This window comes from Herpailurus yagouaroundi, unplaced genomic scaffold (genome assembly GCF_014898765.1).
Source record: "Herpailurus yagouaroundi ecotype Mexico unplaced genomic scaffold, PumYag 100, whole genome shotgun sequence".
Taxonomy (NCBI): domain Eukaryota; kingdom Metazoa; phylum Chordata; class Mammalia; order Carnivora; family Felidae; genus Herpailurus; species Herpailurus yagouaroundi.
This window is the reverse complement of record NW_024412391.1, coordinates 32289297-32304928: the sequence shown is the minus strand read 5'-3', so window position 1 is coordinate 32304928 and position 15632 is coordinate 32289297. Positions and strand designations below refer to the sequence as shown.

Sequence of the window (15632 nt, the reverse complement as noted above, 5' to 3'; positions counted from 1 at the left end):
CCATTATTAATTTTGAAAATCAATGTGTATGAATTCTTTACAAAGATGTTACCATTGTCAGACTTAGTACAAATTTTTTTTTTCTTTTTGTCTGTTTTTTTTTATCTTGGCTATATCTCGCTCTGGTTTACATAAGTTTTGAAATTTAATACTGTGAAGTTGGCCAACTTTTTGTAGATTCTTGGGCTTAGAAAGTTGCCTTACCAAAAGGAATAAAAAGGTGAGAAAGACAGAAAAGAAAAGTCAGCCTGCTGTCTGAGTTAGATATTCAGTTGTATTTGTTCTTGTTTTCAGGGACAGGCATCAGATCCCTGTGGAAAATGGGGTCAAAGGTCACCACCAGATTCTCCCTCACTTCCTCACTGGTGTGGAAGGGTTCAGAGGAGGGAGGTAAGATGGTATCAGCTCCTGGGTGGAGAGCTTGATCCTGATGAGAACATCTTTTCCTCGGGGTTGGGAATAACTTTGGGTAGGTTGTGGGTGACTGGGCGAGAGGTTGAGCTATCATGAGGGGAGGGACAGGGGGTATGACCGGAGACCCTCCACCAAACTTTTTCATTATAGGCCTGAGGCCCACTTAACCTCACTATGTATTTACTGGATTTCCCCCTCGTGGAGGGAATTAACCTGGGACTATTGACTGTTGTTCCCAAGTAAGTTACAGCCAGACCTATGTGTGCTTTATGTGAATAAGAAAACTGACATTACTGACATAGAAGGAATTTGTAAACTGGTAAAACTAGCAGAATCCTTTTAGAATTGGTCTAAAAATTGTTGCTCTTGGCTGCTTAGTGTTGCTGCTAAGAACAAGGAGGGGCCTGCCCTTTAACCTATTGCAAATGACTTATCCAATGTGATTAAAACGTACTTGCTTCCTGCCAATCACTTCGGCCCCAGCAGGAGCTTCATAGGGTCCAGAACTCCTCCCCTTCACTCCTGCTGCCTGCTGCCCACATTCCTTTAAGTAGAAGCCTGGTTGCAAACTCCACAGGGCTTCTCAAATAGCTCTGGATTGTAATCAGTAATGTCATAGAAAGGTGGGGAAAACATAAGCTAGGGAAGGTGAAACCAGTGTGGTGGTATCTGAATGTTTCAGAATTCATATTTTTCAGTCTCTTAAAATGTAGCACAGTCATATATGCATACGGTTCTACAAAGCTGCTGTGAAAAACAGGAGTCCCCTACAATATTTCTGTTCCATTTTCACTTCCCAGAGACCATTATTTCAATTTTATTTATTTGTTTGTTTTACTAGGTGTGTTTATTTTGAGAGAGAGAGAGAGCATGGACACACAATCAGGAAAGGGGCAGAGAAGGGCAGGGAGAGAGAATCCCAAGCAGGATCTGTGCTGACAGTGTAGGGCTGGATCTCAGGAACCGTGCAATCATGACCTGAGCCAAAATCAAGAGTCAGACACTCAACTGACTAAGCCACCTAGGAGCCCCAACAATTATTTCAATTTTAAAAAGTTATTTTTTAATTTTTTAACATTTATTTACTTTTGAGAGAGAGAGACAGAGACAGAGACAGAGCATGAGCGGACAAGGGCAGAGAGAGAGGGAGACACAGAATCGGAAACAGGCTCCAGGCTCTGAGCCATCAGCCCAGAGCCTGACGCAGGGCTCGAACTCACAGACCGCGAGATCGTGACCTGAGCTGAAGTCGGCCGCTTAACCGACTGAGCCACCCAGGCGCCCCATATACGGATTATTTTAAATAAAAATTATTTCAGAGACAGCCTAAGGACACTCAGACTGTCCTCTGTTTCCCTGAAAGTGGCAAATCTCCCATAAAAAAGGTACCCCTCCTGTCCCAGGAGGTAGAGACATCCTTATCTCTAAAGACAGGAACTTCAGAGCCAAGAAAGCTGTATAGACAAAGCTTATTACTTTTTACTAATTTACTACCCCAGCCCAAATTCCGTTTAGAATTATTTACCAGTTGAAACTCCCAAAGGTAAGTTTTCTTTGTCCTGTCAATTCCTCACAGATTGTCTGTCTAGAAAGTATAAAAACTGCCTGCCACTGGTCATTTCTTTAGGTCTCAATTTCATAATTGGGCCTCTGTGCTCATGTTATTAAACTTTGGTTTATTTTCTCCTGTTAATCTATCTCACATGAATTTAATCCTCAGCACAGTTAGAAGAACCCTGGACCAAGGAAAATTTCTTCCTTTCCTTCACTTGAAGCTGTCAGCAGGATAAACTTCCCCTGGACATTTGCTCTGAAGATTCTGCAGCTTTGAGATCTTGGGACATAGGACACAAAATCGACAGAAGGTAAGACTTCTTATGTTGGCCTTCTGAAATCTGTCTGTGGGGTCCAATGGAAAAAGAGGGGTGAAACTTGTATTCTAAACTCAGCAGATAAAAGTATTGGAACTAGTTCCTTGGGCTTCATGGCTCTTGATAAAAATTTGGTAGAGTACTCTTGGGTTACTGATCCATTTCCTCCCAGAGATGGTCTTTGTTTTTCTTTGCCTTTTATGCCATTTGTCATTAAGCGCGCACACACACACATGCACGCACACACACCCCACAGGGAGAACACAGGAACGGACCCTCTAAGCCTACTGTTCAGACTCCCCGCATGGGCGAATTCAGTGGTTCTCATCAAACCAGTGTCTATTTAGACAAACTTTGTTGTGGGTTAAAGTGCACACGAGGTAAAAACTGCTGCTATGGGACATCTTGGAAGCCAAAGCTGCAAGGGTGGTGGGCACGAATCAAGCGCTTAAAAGCTTTTAGAGCATTCGCCACCTAACCCAGTTTCCTGTGGTAGGATTTGTCACGGAATGGGTTAGATTGACACTAGGTCACCTGGCAACCTCAAAAAAAAGTTCTGTGCAATGAAATGCACTGCACAGCACACAATCTTCAGCCCTATGGCACATTCCTCCTGTGTATTAGGAGACTCAAGGCTGAGCTAAAGCTGTTAAAGTGCATGTAAGAGAAACCGGATGAGGTTTTCCTTTCATCTTCAGTGTCTAAGGGCTTGGTTTGTGACCAGTGAGAATATTCTCTGTGTTCTCCACTATCTGGAGGGTGCACTTACCTGGATGTGCTTTGGTGACCAAATAGAATGGGGATCTGAGACATGCAGTTATAAGCAGGACTCTCTTTGTCCAGCTGTGCCAGCTCTTAGGAATTTGTTATGAGAGATCCCCCAGCCCACAAAGGACATTTGTCATCTCAACCTTCATTGCGTGTTAGTGCTGGAAAGTCCCATTCCAGTAGTGCCTGCCTGGTATCACAGATTAGCGAGTCTGTGCCTGGAGGTATCTCACATTTGTGGGAGCGAGATGCCATATATTCCTACCACCTGGACAATGACAATTTTTGCTCTCTTATACTATTTTGGGGAGTAAACGTTTGGATCATAGGGAAAGTAAGTTTGTTTCTCCTGTTAATGTGTCTCATGTAGATTTAATTCTTAGCCCAGCTAGAAGAACCTTGGACTAAGGAAAATTTTTTCCTCCCCTTCACTAGTGATGTCCCTTTATAGACATCCCTTTATTTTATTCTCCACACAGACAACTTCTTACCCTCATCCTTCCAATCTAATTATATTATAATTTTGGATGAGATCAATACATGAGTTTTATCTCTCCATGGCTATGCAAATGTTATATGTAGCAGACCCACATAGTGCACTATGATTACATTTGCTTTTATAAAATTTGTTCTCTCTGGCATTAACTTCATTTTTGTCACTGCATAGCATTCTAGAAATCCGTCTCCTCCACCCTTCAACACTCTTGAAACTAAGAACTTACTCTTCAGTAAGTTCAAACACCCCAGACTTAATCAGCTTAATCTTCTTGTGGACAGGACAGTTTATTCAGCAGACTGTAGCATTTATTATGGTTATTCAGGTCACTGTCCTTACTTCTAGGTTTTTGATTCTTTCACTGATTGTGAATGACAGGGGTAAACTCTGGATAAACTTGTGTTCAAAATGCTAAGGATTTTCTAGTATTCCATACAGATGATCTTCCTAGCAATCTCTTCTGTAGGATGAAGTATTTTCAGTAGGTGCCATATGAGTATTACCATTAGCTTGTTATTTTCTTGTTTTCTCATCTCTCCTTTTCATTTCCTTTGTAAGGATATCAATTTCCTTAGCACAGATGCTGTAAAAGACTTACTAACATTTTTTTCAAATTTTCGGTAAGGCAGCAATATTTTCTTCCCACATAGCACAAAACACTGCATCAATATCCAATCTCGGAAAGATATTGCTGGTGGCATTAAAATTGGTACGACAGTTTTGGGAATAAATTTGCCAATATGCAAAAGAACTACAGAAATCATCATTCCTCTGCCTTTGCAATTTCAGTGTAGGAATACATTGTAAGGAAATAATCCAACACATGGAAAAAGCTGTATGTAAGAATAGTCACAATGGTGTTATTTGTAGGAGGAACAGGTTGGAAACAATATAATGTCAATTAATAGGAGAATGGCTAAATAAATTATGGAATATATATTTTGCTTTTACATGCATGTTATATACAAATAAACATAAAATAAGGATAATTTATCCAGGTATAGTGTGATTGTAACTTTGTAAAACATTGATGTTGAGAATTAAAACTACCTCATACAGATTTTGTCTACATGAATATGACTCCATATTCCAATGTTCATTAGCATAAGTTTACCAAGAACCTCTTGGCGAGGCACATAAATTTATTCATAACAGGAACTTTTCAACGGATCCTATTAATTCATCAATAGAAATCATCAACTGATAGCTCATATCCTAAGGCTTTTTGAGCCCCTCAACCCAAAATTCTTGCCTCATTATATCCTTCACACCTGAACACGGGTGCCTGGGTGGCTCAGTCAGTTAAGTGTCTGACTCTTGATTTCAGCCCAGGTCACGATCTCATAGTTTGTGGGATCAAGCTCCAAGTTGGGCTCTGTGCTGACAGTATAGAGACTGCTCAGGATTCTCTCTCTCAAAAATAAACAAACATTAAACAAAAAAAAAACCCTGAGCAATTATATCATGATATGTATCCAGTCTTAAACAATGCCTGCTCGTTGAAAGTCCCACCTTAAACAAAACTCCAAAATTTCAGTAAAACCTGATCCTGCCCTTCCCTCCCTGAGACAGAACCAAAGCTCTAATGAGGCAGTGCTCTCCCTAGCGGCACTGAGTCTGTCCTGTATTAACAGTTTATGTTGATGATACTTGGGAAACCACACTCAACAGTGTAGAAAAACTATGCAATAAATACATGTAGAAAGATGAAAGGAAGGTGTAAAAATAACAATAGTCATGTAAGGGAATTGGTATTTAGCCAATTTTCAAGCCTGTTTTAAATGGTATTCTTATATAATGAGGGCAAGGCTTATTTCAATCAATAACTAGGAGTTCATTTTGGTGCAGCCACATTTTAATATGTAAAGATCAAATAAAGGCAAAGCTGTGCAGCTTGTTATTCTCTTCCTTGTGTTTTGTAGAACAATCAATAACAATCCAGAGACAAGACTACTTAGGTAGGAAGCAGAGCTATTCATATCGTAATTATGCTTGTGGAATCGAAATACTTATGGGGTCTGTTGTAATGAAAATGATCGAAAATGCTCTAAAATGACTTAGTTAATGTTGAGAAACAATCAGGAGGACATTGACTATGGCCTTTAAATGGTATTTGGTATTTAATGGGACAGAGGCTTTAGACAACAGCTTGCTTAGCACTGAGCTACATAAATGTTGTAACCCTAACACAGCATAGACAGATTTCACAAAATTAAAGCCAGCTTTTATTAACAGCAATCTTGTAGTTGATGGGTTTTGCAGTGTTTGTCAAATGTTTCCCGTTTTTTTTTTAATGAAAATCAGGGAGAAAAGCTGGCCTGTGGATAGAGTTTGTCACAGCTGGCAAAGGTGGCTATTCCTTTGTATGTCTTGCAGTTACCTGTCTTATGTCAAGTTTTCCCATGCAGACAAACTTGGACTTTTTTTTTTTTTTTTTTAGAGAGAAAGTAAGAGCACACGTGTGCACAAGCAGGGGAGAGGAGAGGGTCAGGGGGAGAGAGAATCTTAAGTAGGCACCACACTCAGTGCAAAGCCTGATGTGGGGCTCAATCCCACTCCCACGACCCTGGGATCATGACCTGAGCCGAAATCCAAGAGTCAGAAGAAGGATGTTCAACCAACTGAGCCACTAAGGTGCCTCTGGTTTGATTTTTAAAAATGGCTCTGGATAAGTCAATTAACAGTCTATCACCCAGGTAAATCTCATTTCTCTACTGGTAGTAGCCAATACCATTATCTTTTAACTTTTTTTCTCTAATGTATAAATATGCTTTGTAGGGAGAAGTGCATCAAGCAAGGCACAACAACAAAATAGGATCTATCAACAAAGAAGTCCAAAAATTTCACGGTATGACAAGAGATTCACAAAGCTTCTATTTCAGGTAAAGATACACTGATGACAGTAATAAAGACAATTATATTAAGATTAATCAGGTAATTTTATTAAATATTTACCATTCAGCAGCAACCAACATGAACATCTGAGCTAACAGAATCTTTTGAAATGTTCTGCTATATAGCTGCTTCAGAAATACACGCACATGATAAATTGAACTGTTCATTGCCAGAAAAACTTTTTAAAAAAGGGCTTCAAGAGCAAATAACACTGATTTATACTGTGCCCAAGCACTAGTCAACAATCTATTAAATTACAAAGGAAAAGGAAATCAAAGAAGCTTTGTTATCTTATATGCATGTCAACTTATTTAAATGGAAGGCTTTACTTCTTTAAAGCAACAGGAATATGGAGCTTCCTATGTGTGTGTGTGTATGTGTATTTAAGGATGTGATTACAAACACAAAGTGTTATCATCAAGGCAAAAGCTAGTTCCAGAAATTTCCAACTGCAAAACTTGCAAGATACAAAGCTAAAATTCGGATGTTCCTTTTCTCAATTATGAATACTTTCACTAAACATAAATATTTAACATATATTAATTTTTCTGACATTCAAAATTGTAAAGTCAATATGGCAGAATTATTGTTAAAAGCACATATGTACAAATATTCTTTTTCCATACATAAAGTATTTGGCATAATTATAACAATCATACTGCATCCACAACTGTTTGCTTTTATTTTTACTTTTTTTTTTTTACACATAATGGTATCTCTTATTAAAATTAACCAGTTATGTACAAAAATACTTGAACATTTATTATAGAAAACCTCTATAACCAGCCTCAACAGCGTATACCTGCTGAATGGTTTCATTAAGAGAATATAAAAAAGTGGTCACTGCCTTCCAGGTAAGCTATCAACAAAAACAAATGGGGTTAAACTAAAATGAGCTTCCCAACAAAAGAGGGAAAATATTTAACAGTGTGATTTAAAATACAGCTCATATTTATTGAGTGTTATAAACAGTCAGTAAAAGAAAAAAACAAGGCTACAAAATACATTACTAAATACAAGGTGCTTTTTCCACATGTCTGCAACTGGGGCATCAGCATCCCTCCCTAGATCGGAGATGCTGTGTGTCGGTCCTCAAGCCAGCGGGGTCTACAGCCATCTCACCCATCAGCAAAGACAGGATCAGCTAAGAAGATCAGCTCCGGCAGGAGCTTGGAGAGTTGTGAAGAATTTTCTATTTGGTGCAGGCTTAAAAGTTAATGCCCTTGCCTTTTGAAAGTCCTTTTGCCATTTAATCATGCTAATATATTTTCTCTAAGGTTTTTTTCTTCATTTACGCTATTGATTTAATACTGTCCTGTATTGATTCCTGAATTCTTGTTAATGGGACACATTAATTTGTGCCCATTTAACACGTGAACATCTGCGCTTCTTCAGTGACAAATATGCTGCAGAGGAAACGATCAAGTAAGGAAGCTTGCGCAAGATTCAAGTAAACATTTCTCCTGGGGTCTTTTGCTTAATCTAGCCGATTGGAACTCTCAAAGTAAATTGCACCTTGAAAAGAAATACAGTAGATACCATGATGTCAGGGTGCTAAAGGATTCACCAACCAATTCACAAAGCAGAGTTTGAAGAAAGCAGACAGTGGTCAATGTCAAAAGCAACCTTAAAGAACTCTTTTGTTTCAAGAACAAAACAACTTGCAGCCCTATTTCTTGCAACCCCTTAAGTGTATTGTCTAATGAGCCTGCTAACTTGTGATTCTGTTGAAGTGCACGGATCAGCCTTCTCATGGAAAGAGCGAGAAACCTCCCCTTATATACAGAAGAAGCCTTCTAAAGTAAGGACCGTCGTGTTAGGATGTGCATCGACTTAATAAGCTTTCTCGGAGTATCAAGTATTCAGTAAAAAGTGTACAACATCACGCGCCCTATTGTTGGACAATCTCGTATTGGTTTTAAGATTAAACTAGATTAAAAAAAGGGAACATAAAAAGATACAAAAGAAGTCTTCAGCACTATTTACCACTTCCAAACGAGAAACGTCTTAAGGAAAGTCAGCCATACTCCATGTAACATCCGGCGTTTTAGATCAGTAACTTTTAATATTGTGCAACATATTAATAAGCAGGTTTTAATTCCATTCACTGAAAGACGAATCTGGGTAAGTTATTAAAGTGCCTACACTAAACATCTCCTGGTCCTACCGCCTATGCTCTTGTAAACGGCCGGGCCTCCTGGCAGGGGACTAGCAGAGGGACTCACAACTGCGAGACCTTGCGAGGCAGGGGCCGGGGCCGCGGGCCGGGCTCAGTCCTCCGGGTCCCGTTCTCCAGGTGGCCGGGCCGCGCCGCCAGGGGCTTGGGGGGCAGCGCGGGCGGCTCGGCCGTGACCGGGATGGAGAGGCTGTGAGGTAGCGGGACGGGCCGCCGCAGAGTCCGCTCGTACACGCTGTAGGGCGGCGGCGTTTTGCTCTCCTTGCGCACCGGCTCCTCCGGCCCGCTGTAGCCCGGCCCCGCCGCCGGCGCCGACTGTTCGTTCACCTGATTTTCGAAGCCTGAGGTTTCCGAGGTGCTACACCGGCTGAGAGAAGAGATGCCACTGCTGTAGCTGCCCGACAGGACGGGGGAGTTGGAGATCAGTCCCGGGGAGTGATATTCCACTGGAGAGGGAGTGAAGGACTGCACCGAGCCCTGCCCAAATGCAAGGGGAAAGGCAGAGGAGAGAAAAGTCACGGCCATCCTGAACACCGTGCCGGGCTGCATGAGGAACCCTCCCAGGCCCCTGAACTCAAGCCCTAATCCCCAATACTCAGAATGTCACCGCATCTGGGCTCAGGGTCTTTAAAGAGGCAGTACCTTAAAATGAGACCTTCGGGGTAGGCCTGCCTGGTATCCTTATAAGAAGGGGACATTTGGCCACACAGGGGAAAGGTCACGTTAAGGCAGAGCGAGAAGGGGGCCATGTGCCAGCCAAGGAGAGCGGCCTCAGGAGAAACCAAGCCTGGTGACGGCTGTTTGGGGATCCTGTAGCCTCCAGGAACTGTGAGAAAATAGATTTCTCTTGTTTAAGCCTCCCAAACTGTGGTGGTTGGTGATGGCAGCCCTTCTTGGCCTACGGCAAGCCCCCAGACTCAGATTTGAGGTGGTGTTATTCTCAGCACAGAAAACATTCATCCAAGCTTACCTCACTTGCCCATTTTCAGGATAGAAAGAGGACAAATGTAATCAGGAAGAAAATTCAGAGGCACATAATTAGTCCTGTGATTTGGAAGACAGGGAACCAGCAACGGAAGGCTCTGGCATTACTATCTTCCCTTTCCAGCTCAGCAGGGACCAGCTCAGAACTGGAGGACAGCAGCCAGGGCAGTCGGAGCGGGGACAGGCCTCCCAGCAAAGGCCTCCAGAGGAGGAGGCAGGCACAATAGGCCCGTGTTTGAGTTTGCTCCCACCCCACACCCTTGACCTGGAGCTGCCCTTGCGTAGCTCTCAGGCTCGAGAGTTGGACACAGGACTTGTTGCATCTGGAGTGTTTTCTAAAACCCTGACTTGGTTGCTAATTTTTTTAAAGAGGAAGATTTCTCAAAAACCCCCACATTTTTTGGCATTTGATTAAAAAAAAAAAAAACAAAAACCCTGGAAGTTCTAGCAACAATGGCTTGCTTTCTCAATTTTTGAAGCTGATGAGGGGCTTTCCCCTTGAGACGGGGCACGAACTCTTCAGTTTACGGTAGCCTTCGCCACACTGTTCTACCAGCCTCCTTCGCTCATTCATGTCAGCTGTCTACCCTGTTGGCATCTGGATTTGCTACTTCCCTATCAGGTGTCCTATGGAAAATGAGTCCTAAGTGATGCTCTGTGAAAGGAGGGTTCTGCTGGGAAATAACACATACTATGCACTCCTTGAGTACATTTAAAGCATAGTAGCATGTTAAAGTTTTCTAATAAAGAAAATGAAAGGACTTTGCTGCCCAGTGTTTTCTACACGTATCTGACCACAGACCATTTTTTTTCTGTTTATCACATAATGGTCCATAACTAAGGTTGTACGGGACACATTTTTGCCAAATGTTATCCTAGACTAACTTCACCTTGGTCTCTCAACTAATGCTGGTAGACACAAATGTGTTCATTAGCAGGAGCCTAAAATTAAGCATCACCAATTAAGAGATCCAAATGCACTGCTCGTTATCAAAAATTAGACCACAAGTTCAAATAAGGCAGGTAAGATCAGCCTTCTCGAGAGGATTAGCTCCATCACTTAATTGCTGGAAAAAAACTAAGTTAAGGCAGCAAACTACATTCTATGCATTGCAAAGGTCATAACTGGGTAGCAGTGTGTCCCCTAACATAACGCAGGAGTTACAACACAAACGTTCCGTTGTCTTTTCAAACCCCTTTTGTAGAGACATGGCTAGAAAGCTACACCTGGCCAATAAGAAACTCACCAGCTCTGCAGAGGAAGTCTACACCACCTTCCTATATAGGAGTGTTTTGTAGCTACCTGAACATTCTCATCCCTTAGGTTCTTTTTACAGAATCAACCTCTGTGACTTACCATGTTATTACTACTCTGCAAAAGCAAGTTGGAAAATGCAGATGTTAATTGCATTAGCAATATGTGGGAGCTCCTTGTGAGTAAGGGTACATGTAAGATGTGGAAACATCATGTTGCTTTCTTTCCCATCACGTCAATGTGATGGTCCGTGGCTTCCAGAGAGAATGCAGTCACATGTACCTTATGATTAACAGCTGCATTGCAGAATGACCAAAAAAAAAAACAAAAACAAACAAACAAACAAACAAAAAAAAAACCCTAGCAAATAATTTGCACTCTCCAGCAAATTTCTACATCAGAAACGTTGGCAATGCAAATGAAATCACACTTCCTTGCAATTTTCTCCATTTTGGGGCTTTTGTTTTCCAGATTCTCAGTTTCTATCAGCAACTATCCTTAGCACCCAGATGCATTGGATCACGACCTGCCCCTATATGTTTTTAGAAGCTAATTTGTCTTTTTCTTTCACATTAGCTAGAAATACCTCAACAAAAAGGACATGGAGCATGTAAATCCTCACTCAGACACAAAGTCATTCTTTTTACAGTCACTTCAACCTTGTATTTGCCTCTGGTGCAGCAGCTCTGAACACCAATGTCTGTAGGTATTGACAATCCTTGCAGCCAATCTGATTCAATTTGGATAGAGACCAAATATTATTCTTTATCTTCATGAGGGATTTTGTATGTTTACAGATGTTAAATAGCCTATGTTTACATATCAATTTAAACGTCTCATCTTTAAAGCTTTTCAATTTGTTTCCTAGAAATTTTTGAATTCATTTTACTGTCTTTTTTTTTATTATCAAGTATATATCTCTACTGTAAATGAAAACCTTAGAATAAAATATTAAAAGAGAAGAAGTTGGGTTTGACTTTGTCAAAATGGGTGAGGCTGATAGAAGCAAAAAGGTACAGGAGACCATTTACTAGGTCTTCATTATCAAGTTTTTCAAGTTGTTTTTCTTTTTCTTTTTTTCTGATGTCCCTTAAACCAAAGGAGCAGACTGAAAACATCCTAGGAAATACACTGAGACCATATTTCTTTCCTAGTTCAGTGTATACACAGACCCTAGTCTGTACATTCTCACTTTCCCGACTTGGGGAATGAGGCTAATATAAAAACAAACGGTTTCATTCATGGAGGCAGCTCTCTGAAAGCAAAGTCTAGTATTTTCTTTCCAATCTTCCTCCACCCCTTCTTTAGATATTCTTTGTCTGGTCTATACCAATGAAAGCACTTCAGTGATACACCGGGAGGAGTCCTAAGGAAAGAAGGAATGTGGGGCCAGTCTCTAGCCTGAGTCTAAGTCAGAGTCTGTACCTTCAGTGGAGATCTCCCAGCAGGCGAGGGGGATACTGACGTTGTATGTCTTGCTGGTGAAGCTGTAAACAGAGAGAGAAATCCTTTCAAAAACCAGAAAAAAACAGAAAGGTGACAATCTGAAAATGCCCTCTGTGTACAAACTCCTACAGATGGCCCAGTGCCCAAGGCCCTCCTAGGCAAGGGGGGTAAGGGAGAAAGTGACACCTTTCCAAAACAGATTCCTCACAAAGGATGGCAGCACCAAGCCAGGGGAGAATTAGTGAAAAGTCACCAAAGCATACATGACGCTCTACAGAAGTGACAGAGGCTCGAACCGGGCCCATGTTCCATTTCTGCAAAGTCCAGATGCTTTTCCACTGCCCAATCTATTTCAAAAGGTGCTTTAGGTGTGAGGTGCTGAGGAGAAGTCTTTGGAAAATAGCTGCTGACTCTGACCCGGGCAGCAATGGGTAGACCCAGGGTATCCAGGCAACTTAGAAAGGGTCCATGAGAATAAATTCACACCAGCCTCCACTTTCATATCCCAATACTCCCAAAACAGAAGACACTTGGCCGCGTCCAGACAGGAAATGAGAAGTTTTCTGTTTACCTCCCTAATGCTCCTACTCAGGTCTTCTCTTTGCACCTGTGGGGTGGAAGTTGGCCGGGGGAGGGGGGTGGGCGGGAGTGCAAGTGGTTCTCTATGAATTTCATCATTATGGCAAAGAAGTGTTCTCTCTTTGTTTCTCCCACTAGACTTTCAACCCTACACCTGGGGTTCAGGACAGGTGATGGCACTGCTCCGTGTGCTTGTAGGTCAAATTCAGCCCCCTGAAGCATAAGCACACACATGGAGAGCTGCCGTGATGCAGTCAATGCGGTGAATGTGAGACAGATTTCCCAATTCCACCTACAGAGGTTTCAGTGAGTTCAGGGTTTCTTGGTCTGTGATAAGCCGCCATTCTCCCAGCTGTCAAAGTGAGGTTTGCAACGCTTAAGAAAACTAGAGAGAGGCTGAAGGAAACAAAGACAGACAGTTACGGATCCCCCAACAGTGACCACGGATGATGACAGGAGGACGGACCAGGAAAGCAATCAGTGCAGAAGGGAGGGTGGTCCTGCCAGGTTCAATCGGGAGAGGTGAGTCACCTGTGTGCTCTGGGTGCTGGGGGACCAGAGAGAGTGGCCCACTGTTGCTCTGCCCTGCACACTAAGGGCATGCCACCGGCACTTGCCACGTTCCAGCACCAGCATTTAGATTTCCTATCCTGTCCCCGGTGGGTGTTGATGATGGGAGAAAATCACGTATGCTTGGAGAAACAGATCCTGACTGGGAATTGTATTTCTTCCACTGCTGTGTGTGGCACAAGTCCAGGTTTACTGTAGCTGACCATCTGCTTCGTCTTGACCCAGGCATTCAGTGGCCCCACCACGGTGGACTCCACAGCAGCCCTCACAGCCACGGCATATCCAGAGATGTTTCTCTAGAAAGGCATTCTCCCATAGAGGCCTAAAATAGTTGGTCAGTATCCTTGCCTACTTACGAGTTTGAATGGGCCTAGGAACTTAACTACCATCAATATTACTGTTCCTTTGAAAATGCTTTCCAAGCTTCCAACATCATGACACATCCAAATTTAAACTGGAGAATGCTTGACTATATGTACATCATGAATAAGATACCAATTACTTGATTGATGCATTTTCCGCTGTCCAGGGTGACAATGGTATTCTAATGCAGATTACCAGTTAAGCCTAGTTACTTCTTACTGTGTCTAAAAATCTCCCAAGCCTTTCAAAACCTGTTGGTGACTTTTAGTTTTGGCAAGTATAGAATACACTGGGTAGCACACAGTGTATTTTAAAAAGACAGAGAAAGTTGCTTAAAGAAGAAAACAGAAAGATGAGATGCTACTATACAGCAAATGAAACACGAGTGATCAACCCAGAAAAATCCATGAAGGAAATGTCCTATTTAGGCCAGTTGTATTTGTAAAGCTTCAACACTACTCTAGACATACGTGACCGTTGAAAAGACTCTCCCCATCACCAGCATAGGTAAAGTCAGCAGAGCAGGTCTTAAAGGCTGTACCGTATCAAGTTCACTGAGCAAACGGCTTATTCAGTTGGAAAGGGTGCCTGTTATTGCTATCAACTCACGAAAAAAAAACATTCTTAAAAATTTTCTCCAAATCTAGAAAGCTTTGGTAAAATACCAATTCCAGGGCTTTACTCCAAAAATGGTGATCTCCTGATTCAGTAGGTCTGAGGTTAGGCCTAAGAACTTGCTTCTTAAACCATCACCGGAGGGGATGCATCACCCTGAATCAACCCGTTAAGAAATCTCCCTCTTGAATACAGACTTCTCTATGCAAGGGACAGCAACGGATGTGAGGTCAGTTGTTCCCCACAAGCCTATTAAGTTACTGGTAGTCAATTCCTATTTAGGGGCAACGTGAAACCCTCGCATCAGTCCTGAGTAAGAGTGAAGTGGCTGACTTCACAGAGCTTGACAGGAATGAGGTGGCTCAAGCAAAGGACAGAGAAAATACTACTGGCTGGTCAAGGTTAGGGCACCTCCCCAAATTCTGAGGACGGTGCCGAGCAGGAGAACATTCTACAAAATCTGTGTATGGAGTTGATAAGGAATGGAGGGCTGTTTGACTTAGTATAGTGAGAAGTTCAGGAAACAGGGGAAAAACATTGTAAATAAATTATGCAGCTACTAAGGTTTTTACCTCAGACATCCAATGCCCACTTTCCTCTGAGGAATTCACGACAAGTTGGAGTAGTCATAAAAGTGCTTTTATAAAAGTGATTGTTCAAATGCTTCAAATACCCACCAGTTTGTGTGGGTCTTGGAGGGACAGGGGGAGAGAGAATTTTCCCACTATCCGACATGTTCTTGGCTTCTTTCCCACTGTCCAGGCTCCAGCTGCTAGGGGTGGGATTCACAGCTGGAAGGGAATAACACAGCTAAAAACACATGGACCACTTTGCCCCTCCGACACTTGCGATCTTAGAAGAAAGTCAAATTGTCCAGAATGAAAAAATCAGCTGGATTAAAATCAACAACAGCAACAATAACAGGAAACCTCCTAAATACTAGGCCTTTATTTAATTGCTTACCTCACAGTTATAGTTGACATTTAATTGGGTGGTAGCATGTCTGTTTATTTCCCCTCAAGCAGTCCAACAGAACTACAAATCTCTACAAGAGCACAGAATCTTGTTGAGAATTACAAATGTGTTTAGATGCTGGATGACAGATGGAGGATGTAGTCACTAAACTGTTTTAAAACTTGGGTTTTAGTGTAAATTTGTGGACAAGTGGCATCCAAAAAGGGGGAAGGCAGCGAAAGGCTA

At 42.0% G+C, this 15632-nt stretch overlaps 1 protein-coding gene and 1 long non-coding RNA gene across 8 annotated transcripts in view; one reads left to right on the top strand and one right to left on the bottom strand.

The window, feature by feature from the left end:
- The first annotated feature begins 306 nt into the window (after positions 1–306).
- Positions 307–6429, top strand: LOC121028472 (uncharacterized). Its single transcript, XR_005789243.1, has 3 exons — positions 307–390; positions 2135–2279; positions 6328–6429. It is a non-coding gene; the product is annotated as an uncharacterized LOC121028472 (long non-coding RNA).
- A 40-nt stretch (positions 6430–6469) lies between these two features.
- DOCK4 (dedicator of cytokinesis 4) overlaps positions 6470–15632 on the bottom strand; it is a 436196-nt gene continuing 427033 nt past the window's right edge. For 5 of the 7 annotated variants that reach the window (XM_040472215.1, XM_040472221.1, XM_040472216.1 and 2 more), the window contains 3 exons: positions 15110–15223; positions 12285–12346; positions 6470–9097 (listed from right to left, as the gene is read on the bottom strand). In XM_040472215.1, coding sequence (XP_040328149.1) covers positions 8666–9097; positions 12285–12346; positions 15110–15223 — 608 coding nt within the window. In that variant the 3' untranslated portion in view covers positions 6470–8665. The remainder of the gene's footprint in view (positions 9098–12284; positions 12347–15109; positions 15224–15632) is intronic. The other 2 variants (XM_040472219.1, XM_040472222.1) reach the window with 1 other exon arrangement.